The sequence below is a fragment of the Eublepharis macularius genome, chromosome 10 (assembly GCF_028583425.1).
Source record: "Eublepharis macularius isolate TG4126 chromosome 10, MPM_Emac_v1.0, whole genome shotgun sequence".
Classification (NCBI taxonomy): Eukaryota; Metazoa; Chordata; class Lepidosauria; order Squamata; family Eublepharidae; genus Eublepharis; species Eublepharis macularius.
Window position 1 is genome coordinate 6480283 of NC_072799.1, and position 14492 is coordinate 6494774.

The following is a 14492-nucleotide window of genomic DNA, read 5'->3' on the forward strand; positions in this document are numbered from 1 at the left end:
TGGATATGAAATATCATAAACCCCTTGCCAGAAGTCCCAGACATCGCCTGGTCCCAGGCAGAGTGGATGCCAGCCGGCCTGGAGACTGGAAAATTACCAAGACGTGAGTCATAGGAGATGACTGACTGACTGGCCCCCACGCCCCGGGGAGCAGCAGAGATAAGGAAGCTTCCTCAGGAGACTCCCAGCCAGCTTCATCCCATCAACGCCCTTCCGTGCTTCCCCTCACCTAGCTAACCTAATCAGGCTATTCAGAGAACCTGACAGCTTTCCTGTTCAATATTTACGAGGTCATCAAGCAATATTTTTACCTACAGACCAGCCCAGATAATCAGATCACACCTTTCCCAACTTATTGTTCCACCACCGGGCAAGCCATTAACGTATTGTTTTCTGGAAGCAAGACGCCAGTTCTGATCCAGGGTATGTTTTGCTCTGTAACTGGGATGTCCAGCCATGTGCTCAGTGTGTGCGTGTTCTGGATCCAAACGCCCACCCTCAAGTTCGCCGGAGCCCCCTCTTCGTGAAACGCTGGCCGTTTCACTGCTGTCCCCATGGACCTCTCCTTCTCTTCAGGATTGGAGAATATCACCCCATCCCAACTACTCTCTCCTACTTTCCTCCCTCTTTTCAAGCTAGCCTCGTAGGTGTGCTGTGTGCGTTCTATGCCTGCTTGATCACCTTTTATTCCTCTTTAAATAAAAAAGCCTTTCCCGTTGTGTTTATTTCAGAGTTCTCTAAGAGAATAATCCTGGTGTACATAGGTAGAGATTTCCCAGTTACCCCATCTCGCTGAGTCTCCTTTAATGCTAAGTCTTCCAGCTCACAAGGAGACCCCCCCCCCAGTTTGGGTAACACAACCTTCCCTCAAAGGATTCTTACAGTCTATTCTACATTAAAGGCCCTGATGAATAAAATGGCCTTGCAGCCGCTCTTGAAGCTTTCTAATGATGGCGCTCCCTTCCCTCTTCAGGGTGCCCGTTTTGCAAAGGAAAAAGCATGGGCTCTGGTTAAGGCCAGGTGGGCCACCATAAGTATCACAGAATCCCAGAGTTGGAAGGGGCCATACCTTCTAGTCCAACCTTCTGCCCAATGCAGGATGAGCCTAAAGCATCCCTGACAAATATTCATCCAGCCTCTTCTTGACAACTGCCAGTGAAGGGGAGCTCACCACCTCCCGAGGCAGCTGGTTCCACCTTCAGAAGAAGTAGAAGAACAGACAAGAGTTTGCCCTCAGAAGTCAGTTCTTTAGAAATTTGTTTCTTATGCCATGAAGGGCTTTAAAGGACACAAGTCAGCATGCGTTCTATCACTAAGCTGTAGCACTTTCCCTCAATATAAAAAGTCGCTTGTTCTAGTACGATCATGGGCAATACATGCCATTTCATGACAGTGGAATAAACTCCATGAATCTCAGCTCTGACTCCCAGAAGTTCTATGCAGATAGAGGCATATGAGAAAATATCCACAACCAGGGCTTTTTTTCAGCAGGAATGCAGTGGAACGGAGTTCCGGAACCTCTTGAAAATGGTCACATGGCTGGTGGCCCCGCCCCCTGATCTCCAGACAGAAGGGAGGTTAGACTGCCCTCTGTGTGCCAAGCGGCACGGAGGGCAATCTCAACTCCCCTCTGTCTGGAGATCAGAGGGCGGGGCCACCAGCCATGTGACCATTTTCTCCAAGGGCAACCCACTGAGTTATACCACCTCTTTTCCCAGAAAAAAAGCCCTGTCCACAACTCATGTGTAACACATGACATTCTTTATTAGAGATAGAGGAGAAGACAAGGGAGTTGTCTCCCTTGTCTTCTACCAGACTGGAGAAGCTGCTTAGCCGTTGGGTGGTACCCGTTCCAGGCTGCTCTGGGATACTGGCCACGCATATGGAGAGCTCAGCATGAATGAGGCATGGCTTCCCCTTAACACATTCCTGGTTTTTATGAATGGGGCGTGTGCATGCACACACTGATGTCTTTTGCACCTTGCATCCGAAAAAAAATGTGACCCACCCCGTCACGCAAAAATATTAAGCCAGAAAAAATATTAAGCCTAAGCATGCCTTGCTAGGTTTGATCTGGGTGGAGTATTTTTGTTTTTCACTTACTCTTAAGAAATCCAAAAACTGGGTATTTTTTTAAAGAAAAGCTCACGTTTGTAATGTTTTGATATAATCTTGATTTTAAAATGATGGTTTCTCTTACAGATCTTTACCCACACACACAAACACACAGAACTACAGTTCCTGGATTCTACGGGGACAGGGAATGACTTATAAGAGTCAACACAACCCGGCTGCTTAAAATGCACCGTATCATTAAAACATGCCTGTTGCCTGCCACGTAGGATTTTCCAGGTTAACAAGATGCTATAACGATTTCAATTAGCAGCACCTGTCACGATCGATTAATGACATCCCAGTTGTTGGGCCCTTATGAAAATACTGTGTCATACAGTCATAAAAAGTAGATCAGCACCTCCTCTTTCAAGACCAGCATATTCAAAATTGTAAATAGGTGGAGCTGTGGCTCAGTGGCAAAGCATCCGCTTGGCACGCAGAAGGCCTCCTGTTCAATCCCCAGTATCTCCAGATAAAAGAATCAGGTAGCCAAAGATGCAATCTACTGTCATTGTTTTATCGCCTTAACAATTATGTTTTGGTAGATTTGGAAACTGCTCCAAGTGCTTGTCTGAAAAGAAAGATTCGAGTCCAGTAGCACTGTAGAGACCAAGTAGATTTCCAGGATATGTGCTTTTGAAAATCAAAGGTCCAAGGGAAACGTCATACCCTGGAAATTTAGTTGGTCATACCCTACCACAAATTTTGTTAAGTCTTATAGGTTCTACTGGACTCTTGCTCTTTTCTACTGCTACAGACAAACATGGCTACCCATCTCGACAATAAAGTGTAGAGAATCCTGACTTTGATTGACGAATGGCTTGATGCGGTATAGGGCGCGTTCATGTCTGCAACTGAAATTGTGCATTATGCTGGCTAAAAATGCCACTGAGGCAGCTCTCGGAGGCACGCTATATGACTTGGCACAAGCCTGTACACAGAGAGAACGTCCCATGGCTGAAAACGTGATTCCTCCCCTTTGCATGCATTTAAAAACGTGTCTACGAAAACATCCTAGGCAGTGCCGGCGGGTTTTCTGGCCTGAAGCGACGGCCTTCTGCCAATCAGGATTACTTCGCTGCTCAACAGAAGCCAAGACTGCAAGACTCCAAAACAAATCCAACAGGACGGGCAGGTTGGATGGTTTGGGAAAAATAAAAGTTCATCTGAAAGCAAGACGCAGCGTCTTTCAGAGGGAGGCGTGTCACTATACAGTTTTCTCTGTCTGTCGTTTCTCTGTTTTCTCTTGCCAGGCAGATTTACCCATCACGCATTTCCTACAAAGACACCATGGTGCCACCAAAGAGATGGAAAGTCCAAACAGAAGCTCCCAGCCCAGCCCCTGACAATACCGTGCTCTTAGCCTGCTCTTGTTCATTTCAGCCTGGCCTGTAAAGGAGAACATCCCCTAGATTTCATCCCATGATATCAAGTTGCTCACCCCAGTTCTGCTGGCCAGAGAAGGGTCTTGCAGCCAATTCAAGCTAGGACACCAACACCAGAGACTGGTACCTTCCTGGTTCTAGAAACCGATGTCAGAAAACTAGTCCAAGATCGGCTGCATTCCTTCTGTGCAGGCAGCTTATCACTAGAGGAAGCCATCTGGGTATCTTTGGCCTTCCGCAAACTATGCAAGCCTGAATTATTTAGGAGGGCTTTCTACTCAGATTATAGGGCTGTGTCATAAGAAATGGCTCAAAGAGATACCTTGGTATGGGACAGGAACTATAGACTGGGCTATTGAGTATTGTCTGCTGGGTAGTTCGATGTTGCTAAAGATGTATGCTTTAATTCAGAAAGGTTTCATTTATGTGCGGCTTTACACTAGTTTTCAGATTTGCAGCTACCATACTCTACTGTACCGGTTTTCATTGAATGCCCTAAGTATTGATCTTTCTGTATTTTTGCTGTGACTGTCCTAGCTACTGAGTATATTGTATTCACTTGCAGAACGTAATTCGTCTTGGATCTCAGTGAGAAAGGCGGACTAGAAACAACCACAATAACAGTATCCATGCACCATGGATATAGTCCTATGAGGAAAGGTTGAAGGAGCTCGGTACGTTAAGCCTGGAGAGGAAATGACTGAGAGGGGATATGACAACCATCTTCAAGGACTTGAAGGGCTGTCATATAGAGGATGGCACAGAGTTCTTTTCCACTGCCCCAGAAGTTTGGATCAGAAACAACGGGTTGAAATTAAATCAAAAGAGTTTTTGGCTAAACATCAGGAAGAACTTCCGGACAGAGCGGTCCCTCAGTATAACAGGCTTCCTCGGGAGGTGGTGTGCTCTCTTTCTTTGGATGCTTTTTAAGGAGAGGCTAGATGGCCACCTGACAGCAATGCTGATTCTGTGAGCCTAGGCAGATCATGAGGGGGGGGGGCAGGAAGGGTTACAACAGTGCTTAGCTCTCGTTGTCCCTTCTTACACACCCGGGGTAATGCCAATCGCCACTTTGGGGTCAGGAAGCAATTTTCCCCAGGCCAGTTTGGCTAGGGCTCCTGATGGTGTTTTGTCATCTTCTGGCCATGGAGCAGGGGTCACTGGTGTGTATGTGTGGGGGGGAGAAGTTAGTTTTAAATTCCCTGCATTGTGCAGGGGGTTGGACTAGATGACCCTGGAGATTCCTTGCAGCCCTATGATTCTAATTTTTTTCTTCTCCCAATATAGTTTGTGGGGAGCAAACTGAATTTCCTCTGCCTGGGCATCTGACTTCCCTGCTATTCTTATGGCACCGTACATCTGCTAGCCACCTCTCTCCACAAAGAAGGGGGAAACAACTCAACGCTCACCAAGAACAGCTGTGCACGCATTCTTTCTTCCTCACAGCAACATGGAAGCTCTCTGTTCCTTGCCAGACTCAGCCTGGCCTCTGTGCTTTCAGAGGGACCCGAGTCGGCGCCAAACCTCAGGAGTCAAGCTGGATGACTTGGGAGCCTCTCGTCTCACAGGCACCATTGCCCATTTAAATAAAATAAGCCACAATTCAAATTTCCCAGCCTCTGATGTGGCAATTCAAAAGCATAAGTGAGAATCTCCCATCAGGCAGAATGCCAAAATAATTGCAAGAGAAATGAACAATTGCTACTAAACAAAGAAGTTGCCGTCTCAGAGTCTTTCTAAATGAGATGAAGTACACGCGGAGGCTCAAGTGAAGAGAGGCGCAGTGTTAGCTGGGAAGACGAGATCGGAAGGCTTTGTCAATTTCCCTCTCGAGTTCTCTTCACTGTGATTCTCGAAAGCTTATGCTACAATAAAGTTGGTTAGTCTTAAAGGTGCTACTGGACTCTTTTTGACAAGGGATTCTGAAGCACATGAACAGGATCTTTGTTATCACGGGAAGCTGCCTTACTTAGGAGTCGAACTATTGGTCCATATAGGCCAAAGTTGTTTCTGCAGACTGCAGCTCTCCTAGGTTTGGGCAAAGGTTTTCCTAGCTAAGATTCTCGAGATGAGGGGGGATTGTTCCGGGGACTTTTTGCAAACACGAGAAGGCACTCCCCGACTGAGGTGCAGCTGCTCGCTCGCTCACAAGCTCCTGTCCTTTGGCAGTGCCCCCATACTGCAGGCCCCACACAGACCAAGAGGTCACGTTGCACAGCACAAAGTACTTCACAGAGAATGAGGGAAGCTGCTATTTGGCTGCCCCGTAAGAGAAGCATTCAACAGCAATTACGCAAAGCCACTGATCTAGACCAAATGTTTCACTCGTAAAGCTGTCAGCCTGGAGTTCATAATATTAATGAATGGGGTACATCAAAACAGAAATGTTCCCCATTGAGCACCGGATGCGGCAATTCAGGAGTGCATCTGTCACTCCTCTGGTTTATCTTAGCTCTCTTCCTCTAACTGGGTTGTCTAAGGAGCCCCATCTAACCATTTAAAGCCAGAACTGGAAAAATGAACCGTTTAGGACTGCAGCTCTGATGAGACTTCGTTCTGCCTTAAAGGGCCAGTTCTGCATTCGTGATTTGCATTTCAGATCCACTGTACACTAGCATTCTCTGCAAGCCGGAGCAGAGAAGAATTGCCGTTTTCAACCCAGGATATACCATACAGATTTTACACAAACGGACCGCACGATGACACAGTTTCAGGGCAGTTGTGGACTGCACACTGTGGCACTGGGCGGCAGGCAGGGAGGTTCATGTTGCCGATCTCAGCTGTGGAGAAAGGGTTAGGGTAGATTCCTTGTGCGGTGAGGCGGTGAGGAATCCAGTAAGAATTTCCTAGTTGTCTGCTTGCCAGGGAGAAACCACACATACTGCAGAGTATAACATCAGCACAATGACCATCATGCTATTGAATTGGAGGGGGGGCATATGGGAAGGACGGAAGGGGACCTAGCTAATCCCTGCAATTTTCTAAGCATTTTAAACCATTAATCGCTTGATCTCATTGGAAAGGATTAGAATCTTTTCTCTCTTTTTTTGCCAGATTTTTTTTTAAGAAGAGTGTTTTCAGCTCCCACAACCAAGATCGCCAAGAGAATCTTACCAAACTGAAAGCTTCAAGTGACACATGGAGGGGCAGAGAATATGGAAAGGGGGGGGAAACCCTCTTCTCTTTCTCCCACAATAGTCGAACTCAGGGCACCCAAAGAAGTTAAAGGGCAGGCCTTTTCACAAAGAACATAGTTATCTGACACCACTGGCTGCCACCAGATGTGGGGGGGTGGAGCCTGAGAAGGGCGGGGTTTGGGGAGGGGAGGGGTCTCCGCTGGGTATAATGCCATAGATTCCACCTTGCAAAGGATCCATTTCCTCTAGGGGAGCTGATCTCTGCCGCCTAGAGATCAGTTATAATTCTGGGAGATCTCCAGCTACCACTTGGAGGTTGGGAACCCTATTTTCAGTTGACCTGCATCGGCCAATTAGGTAAACTATAACTTGATGTTTTAACTTGGCTTACGATATGTATTTGGGGGTTCAACTCCTGCCTTCTCATTTTCAAATAAGTAAAAATATCCTCTTTCACATGATTCGTAGGGATAACTGCCTGAAAAAACATGAACTGCAACTTTGACGCAGCCAAGCTTGACTAATGTTGTCTTGGCCTCCATTCACAACTATTAATTTTATGAAGCAATGAATCTTCGTAAACGGATGAAAAAAACTTCACATAAAAACAAAGCAATGGGATTATTATTATTATTATTATTATTATTATTATTATTATTATTATTATTATTTTGGTATTTCTGGTTCCTGTACTTCCCTGTCAAGTTTTGAATCAAGTTTTGTATTAATGTTTTGATGTATGGAGTACAACGCAGGGAGAAACCTCAGAGCGTCAGGGGGCTGCAAGTTACATATACTACATGCTTGGTTATTTTGGGGATCTGATGCAATGCACAAGGCAGACACAGCGCTCAGGTCAGAGAACGACCCACCTCCTTAGATTACTAGAATGCAACACACGCACATACACGCACACCCAAAGCAGCCTAGCTTTTAGATTCTCAGCCTAGACGACTTGCTTTTAAAAAAGTAGTGGAAGCGGGGAGAGAAGCAGAGATATCCAAGCTGAATTCCTGACATACACAAGGCAGCACGAGAACTTCACCAACATCGCTGAGGCTATTTTTTACAAGAAAGTAAACCAAGCGACAATCCTCAGTGCCCAGGACATCTAAAGGAAACAAGCATTTCCATTTCAGCCCCAGTGAAAACTAGATTTTTAGCTTCTTTATTTTTGGGGTGAAATACTTACAGTTGGAAAATCCAAGTTGCAAGAGTTAGAACTCATGAGAATTGAACATTAAGAGGCATTAAGGTTGTGCAATAAAAACCCACCTCCTACAAAACAGTCTTCTCACTAGGGCTTTTTTTCAGCAGGAACGTGGTGGAATGGAGTTCCTGCACCTCTTAAAAATGGTCACATGGCCAGTGGCCCCGCCCCCTGATCTCCAGACAGAAGGGAGTTTAGATTGCCCTCCGCGCCGCAGCACGGAGGGCAATCTAAACTCCCCTCTGTCTGGAGATCAGGGGGCGGGGCCACCAGCCATGTGACCATTTTCGCCGAGGGGGATTTAAACTTTAAAAAACTCCCCCCTTGTTCCAGCTGACCCCAAGTGACGTCATTGTGCAGTCCTGAGTTCCACCACTGAGTTCCACCACCTCTTTTCCCAGAAAAAAAGCCCTGCTTCGCACAACTCGTTCTTGCTTCTCTTGAATTCCTTTGCAATTTATTTACTTCATTTATGCCCCACTTGGGACTCAAAACAGCTTATATCATTCTTCTGTCCTTTATTTTATCCTCATAAGAACCCTCTGAAGTACAGGGTATGATGTCCTAAGGTCGCCTAACAAATTTCTACGGCAGACTGAGGATTTGAACCTGGGTCCCCAGATCCTAGTCTGGCACGCTAACCACTAGACCATACAGGCTCTCAGGAACCTCAACTTTCATCGGCCAAATCTATCCTAGGATGCAATTTTGCCTCCCGCATACAGAGTTCCTTCACCGGATCTACAACAGGACTGAGAACACAGATGGCACAGTCTGGCTGACAACCTTCACTAATGCTTTCTCTGGGTCCCAGTTAGGGGACATAAAGAATCCTGAAGAGTTACCTGCACTTAGAGGAGAATGACTGGTGTATCTCTGCATGAGTCACTGTCCTGTGCTGGGCTCCTTCCTGTTTGGAGGTACATCCAGGTAAGTAACACATGCCAACTCAAAGACGAAAGGTAAAACTCCACAGAATCCGTGCCATGGACTTGAAGTAAACGTTTAACTTTCACTTTCGAGTTGTTGCTTAGCTGCCGACTCTAAAAACACGGACTTGAAGGTTGTTTGTGGTTGCAGAGATTCACCTCAAGAGCAACACAGTCATCTAGAAAAGTAGTACCGAGACAAAGAAATCACAACGATTTGCTTTCAGTCTATCACTGTGACGGGAAGAACCTGCTCTCAGAGTGCTTCCTTGCGACGCACTGGCTGAAAATTCAACTTGCATGACATCGTCAGCAGAACTCACCCTTGATCTTCCCTTGAAGTATGCCAACCTACTGAGGATGAGGTAGTTCATCCACGCACACATTCAGGGTTGCAACAGCGATTCCCTTACAGGTTCCATGGTTCTGGACCAGAGATAGCTTTGGAGTCAGACTCTGTGTCCCTTTTTCGTTGTCCCACTAACAAGTCCCCGCAAAACCTGTGCCAAGCCGGGAAAAATCCAGACCACGTGCAACAGTTATCTATCCCCCCAGCCCCTCAGCCAAAACACACAGCCTGTCAAAATGTAGACAGAAACTTCTCTAAGGCAGGGATCTGTTACAACTCTATTAAGTGAGCTGTTCAAGCGGTGCAAAGGCAGGAAGGAACAGGCTTGTGTGTGCATATCAAAGACAGCCAAGCACCGGAGAGGAAGAATTTGTGCCCTTTTAGATATTGCAGCGATTACGCCTGAGGAAGAATCTGATCCGTTTCCAATTTGCAATTCGTTTTTTTAAAAATTAAATATTCTCTAAATTTACTTGACAACAAATACCAAAACAGTAACATACCACAAGCACGGCCTACTTTTGCAGGCAATGCACACACACCACAGGGTCAGGGTGTGTGTGTGTGTGTGTGTGTGTGTGCAAAAGGGAACCCAATGAGACACCAGCCTAATGCAAGCACATCATTACGACATCCACTCGTCTTCCTCCCCAGCAACACAATTACATAACACACCCAGTCAAAAATTTCCACGGCACAATTCCAGACAGAACAACAGACCGCTCGGGGTTCTTTCACAACACAACAGTCCCATGCATTGTGTAACCAGGTAATGCCAGAGCTAGTTTTTGTGACAACAGAAGGGATGCGATAATGGGCAGAACCCATCTCTCTTTGAGACGAGCTGGATTTAAGAAAGGGGGCTAACAAGAAGGAGGCCGTATGATACCCCACATGCAAACAGGGGAATAATGGTTAAAATGTGCAAAAATGCAAATGAGCCACAACAAACCCTGTCACCCTGTCACAGATTTTTGGGAAAGTTAACTTTAAAGAAAAATTCAGATGCCCAGACTCCAGAAAGCGTAATGGTGCAGTTTAACACAATGAGCAGAGATCTGGGAAGTCCTAGATGCCAATCATGCCTCTGTCACAAACTCACTAATAGTGATTCTGCACACGCTGGATAATGCACTTCCAATCCTCTTTATAGATAATTTGGAACGGATTTTTTTGTATGCGGAACAAAAAATCCACCTCAAACGATTGATAAAGTGCATTGAAAGTGCATTATCCAAGATGTGCGGAATCAAATCTTTCTACACGAGACATCAGACACATGAAGAACACGTGTTGGGAGATGCAATGTTAGCCAGGAAGGGTAGTTTTAAAAAGACAAGAGCCGGCAGCACGGCAAAGGTTTTGCTATACACTGGAGCTGTGTGAAATGCCAGAAGGGAAACTTCAGCCCATTATAACCTTTCCAGGTCCAAGCCAATTTCCATTCCTCGCTGCCCTCTGGAGAGGAGAAATTGACAGAGCTTTGGGGAGGCGAAGATGAAATTGACAAACCCTCTGAGGAGCGCTCTCCACCGGCTCTATCTTTTTAAACTATGCTTCCTGGTTAACATTGCAACCACATTTGACGAACACACACCGAAGTGTCTCGTGTAGAGAGACTCTTAGTTGCCTTAGGCAAGCCACTCTATCTCAGCCACCAGCCACCACAGGACTATGCTAAAGATACTGGCATGTATCTAACGGCAGGAGTTCATCAGCGACTAACGGGATGTTTCATTAATGCAAGGATCATTGTGCAAACGCAGCACAGCCCACAGCACGATACTTGTGCAATCCCGCTTTGAAATACCATTCGTTAACGACATCGTCACACTAAAAACTAATATTAAAACATTTTGACCATTAGTCTAGGTCTTGCGCGGTGCCCTGTGCAAGCAGCAAAACCTCTTTGGACACAGTGGGGTTTTCTTTGTGGGACAGCGTAATGCAATCTTTTAAAACTGCAAGGTCATCCATAAGCGCATGGATGCTGTTGGAGAGGAAGCCAGACACCACTGGCCTAAATTCCAGTACCTGGGACGACGCTAACTCCGAAGCCCACAATACAAGATTTACTGTGCTATTTGTAACAAGTACGCTCAGAAGTCCTTAGCTAGAAAAGCAGATGCAGTTTCCACAAGCACAGGGTTCCACATTTACCAGTATTAAGTTCAGATTTAATTTCAAACTGGCTTATTTTTAAAGAGACCTGCAATTAACAGATTTCAAACATAAGAACATTCAGATATAATTTTTTTTAAAAAACCCTGACTTTTGTCCATCCTAACTCCATTCTTTCAATGTTTTAAAATTCAGGTCACATTTGAAAAATATGTGCAATTGAGTTTAAGATCAGTCAAATGAAGGACAAAGGGCAACTAAACTCTTAACATTAGATATGCCTTCAGTGCGAAGAAGCAGCTGGATTCAATACACAAGAACAGGGGTAGCAGACATGCTAAGACAATGGGCACTTTTAAATGATTCTTTCTGCAAGCGGCATCTAGAACGCCGTCAAGTTCAACCTTTCCCTCTTTGCACAAAAATGTGCTCTTTGCATCTAAATCGAGAAAACGGCCACAACCAACACACACTCCTTCCACGTCTGTCCACCTTCTAAGCCAACCACTTTTCACTGACTCGAGACAATTAAACCTCAGATGCTGCAAAACAGGCAGGCGCCCCCCCTCCCCCGTGCCCCCGACAGCCAACTTCTCTTGCTCTTCCACCAGAATTCCTGCAACGGCCTCTGTCCGCTCCAGCCAGCCCTGAATTTCGGTAAGGATCAGAGGGCAACTTACATGAGGTTGGACATCTGAATGGAGATGGTCATTTTTTAAAAGCAAATAATGAAAGGAGTTCTAACAGCCCAGAGAGCAGCATATAACATGGCAGGAGCAGGCAAAGAGAGAGAGAGCCACTAACCCCGAATCCCACTGGCCGCAAGAGGACGGCTGCTGCTACGACACTGGAAATTAATACAGGAGGCAAGAACCCTGACGAAGCAACGGGGCCGGAATGACAGGCGCATCTGCTCTGCACATGGGGGGTGGACAGCTGACCGGACAGGAGCTGGAGGGGGCGGGGCGGGCTTTTTATTTTGAGAATTAGTCCCATTGTTTGTATTGTTAAAAGGCTTTCTGTGTTTGGCCACCTGGAAAATGCTACAATACCTCCCCATAAGGGTTGATTTGCATGCAATGAAGACATCCCCTGCTCCCCAGCACGCCAATGGGACTCAAAGATTCCTCACTTTTACGGGCCGTCCATAATCCAGGGGACTCTTTTGCAATAAATCGTTTGGCCATGCCTTCTGCAACACAGAAATGTACATGGGGGGTGGGGGTGGATCTCGTTTTTCACGTTTCCAAAAGCATGCGTTCAAGGAGGATGGGAAAAGCCCCTGGAAGTCCCAAGATGGCAGTAACAGTAAGTATAATTTGTAACAACAACAAAAAAGAACCACAGGCAAAGGGTTTAACAGAAGGAGAAACGCAGTGGCGTTTTGCTGTATGCAGCCCACTTAAAAAAATGAAACTGGCACACATAATTAGAGGCTGTCATAACCCGCAGTGCTTTGTTTTCATCTCCATATTCAATAATTAATACAAATTACTACCGACTGGCTGCCAAGGATGTGACTTGGCTATTTCAAATCAATACGAGGCTCTTTGGCCTTTGCAGGATGTGGCCATGTGCGGCTCTTCTGTTCTCTTCTCTTGTTCGTTCCCTCTTTCCACCTCCTGCTCAGTCTGTAAACTCGACTCTGGATACACCACTTTGGACAGCTGGTGGGGCTTACATGATGGAACGATTCTCCATTCTTTAAAAAAAAAAATCTTTGCACATAGAAAACTAGCAGATCAAGGAAGCTAGGCTAGACCTCTTCTCCCTGACATGCTAATGTTCTAGGTACAAGGAATTTTTCTAACAGAGGAGCCTGCAAGCCTCTGGCTCCATTCTGAAGACCAGGGCTTTTTTTCCTGGGAAAAGAGGTGGTGGAACACAATGGGTTGCCCTCGGATAAAATGGTCACATGGCCGGTGGCCCCACCCTCTGATCTCCAGCACGGAGGGCAATCTAAACCCCCCTCTGTCTGGAGATCAGCGGGCGGGGCCACTGGCCATGTGACCATTTTCAAGAGGTTCCAGAACTCCATTCCCCTGCTTTCCAGATGAAAAAAAGCCCTGCTGAAGACACAGCTTAACCACTCGTCAGAACATGGACTGAGTACAAAGCAGTCTAAACCCATTAAAATCAATGTGCTTAGGCTGGAGTGACTCTGCCCAGCGTGGCACTACGAATCTCCTCCTTCTAACCGTCCCCTCATTCCCTCGGAGGGCTTCCAGACCCTTTCCCTATTTCCCTAAATCTACTTTTCTTAGAGCCAAACTACAAGTGATGTCTTACACAGGTTGGACACTAGTCGGCTTCCCTCAAGTTTTGATGGGAAATGTAGGCATCCTGGTCTTGCAGCTGTAATGGAGAGCCAGGCTGTAAAACTAGGGCGCCTACATTTCCCATCAAAACTTGAGGGAAGCTGACAAGTGTCCAACCTGTGTAAGGCGTCACTTGTAGTTTGGCTCTTAGACTCCCCCAGCCTTCCCTGCACTGTAATCTCTTCCAGCCTACTTTCTGGCCTCCCTCGCTCCTCTCTGACCTGAGGGCAGTTCAAGCCAACCACAAAAGGAGGTTTTATCACCCTCAGGAATCCAATAAATGGATATTATTAGACGCTCGTATTTAGAGAGGATTGCAATAATCTCTTGATGATGCTCATATTTAGTCCCAATGATGCAGCCGCCGGTTCTGCGTGCCATAATTTGCCAGTTTAAGTGTGCGGCTGCTGCACATGACAGAGTGCTTCCCTGGGCCCCGGGTGAGGTTGAGTGCCTTGGTATGCAAATCTATTTTTAGTGGGGTTGGGATGTCAGGCCACTCCACTGGGTTAGCCAGAGAAACGCTTTTTGGAATACAGCTTCCCAGCTCTCCGCATCTTTCCATACCTCACAAATAGGAAAAGAGTTCCCAACACACAGAAATATCGAGGGCACCCTCTCCGAAGTCAGAGGCTGTAAACCCCCAGAGCTTGGAGGCAATATCAGGGGGAGAACTTGGCCTCTATGCCTAGTTCGGTGGCTCTCCAAGGCAACTGGCTGAAACAGGATGATGAACTAGTTGACCTACTGGTCAGATCTAGCAGAGATTTTCTTACATTCTAAGATTTGTAGATTGCAGGTTTAATACCAAATATTGAGAGTCGGTTGGCAACTGCACCATAGGGGCAGATGTCGCATGAACATGGGCAAGAGAGAAATGCCAGCAGCCAGAAAATCAACCATGCCTTGGGCAAGATGGTGGTGGAGG

At 46.3% G+C, this 14492-nt stretch overlaps 1 protein-coding gene across 2 annotated transcripts in view; it reads right to left on the reverse strand.

Annotated features, from left to right (window-relative positions):
* RNF24 (ring finger protein 24) overlaps positions 1–14492 on the reverse strand; it is a 97014-nt gene that overhangs the window by 62290 nt on the left and 20232 nt on the right. Inside the window, exon 1 of one of the 2 annotated variants that reach the window (XM_054990044.1) lies at positions 11927–12055. The exons of the other annotated variant lie outside the window; for it this stretch is intronic. Coding sequence (XP_054846019.1) covers positions 11927–11958 — 32 coding nt within the window. The 5' untranslated portion in view covers positions 11959–12055. Of the gene's footprint in view, positions 1–11926; positions 12056–14492 lie in introns of those variants that run through there. 2 annotated transcript variants of the gene reach the window in all.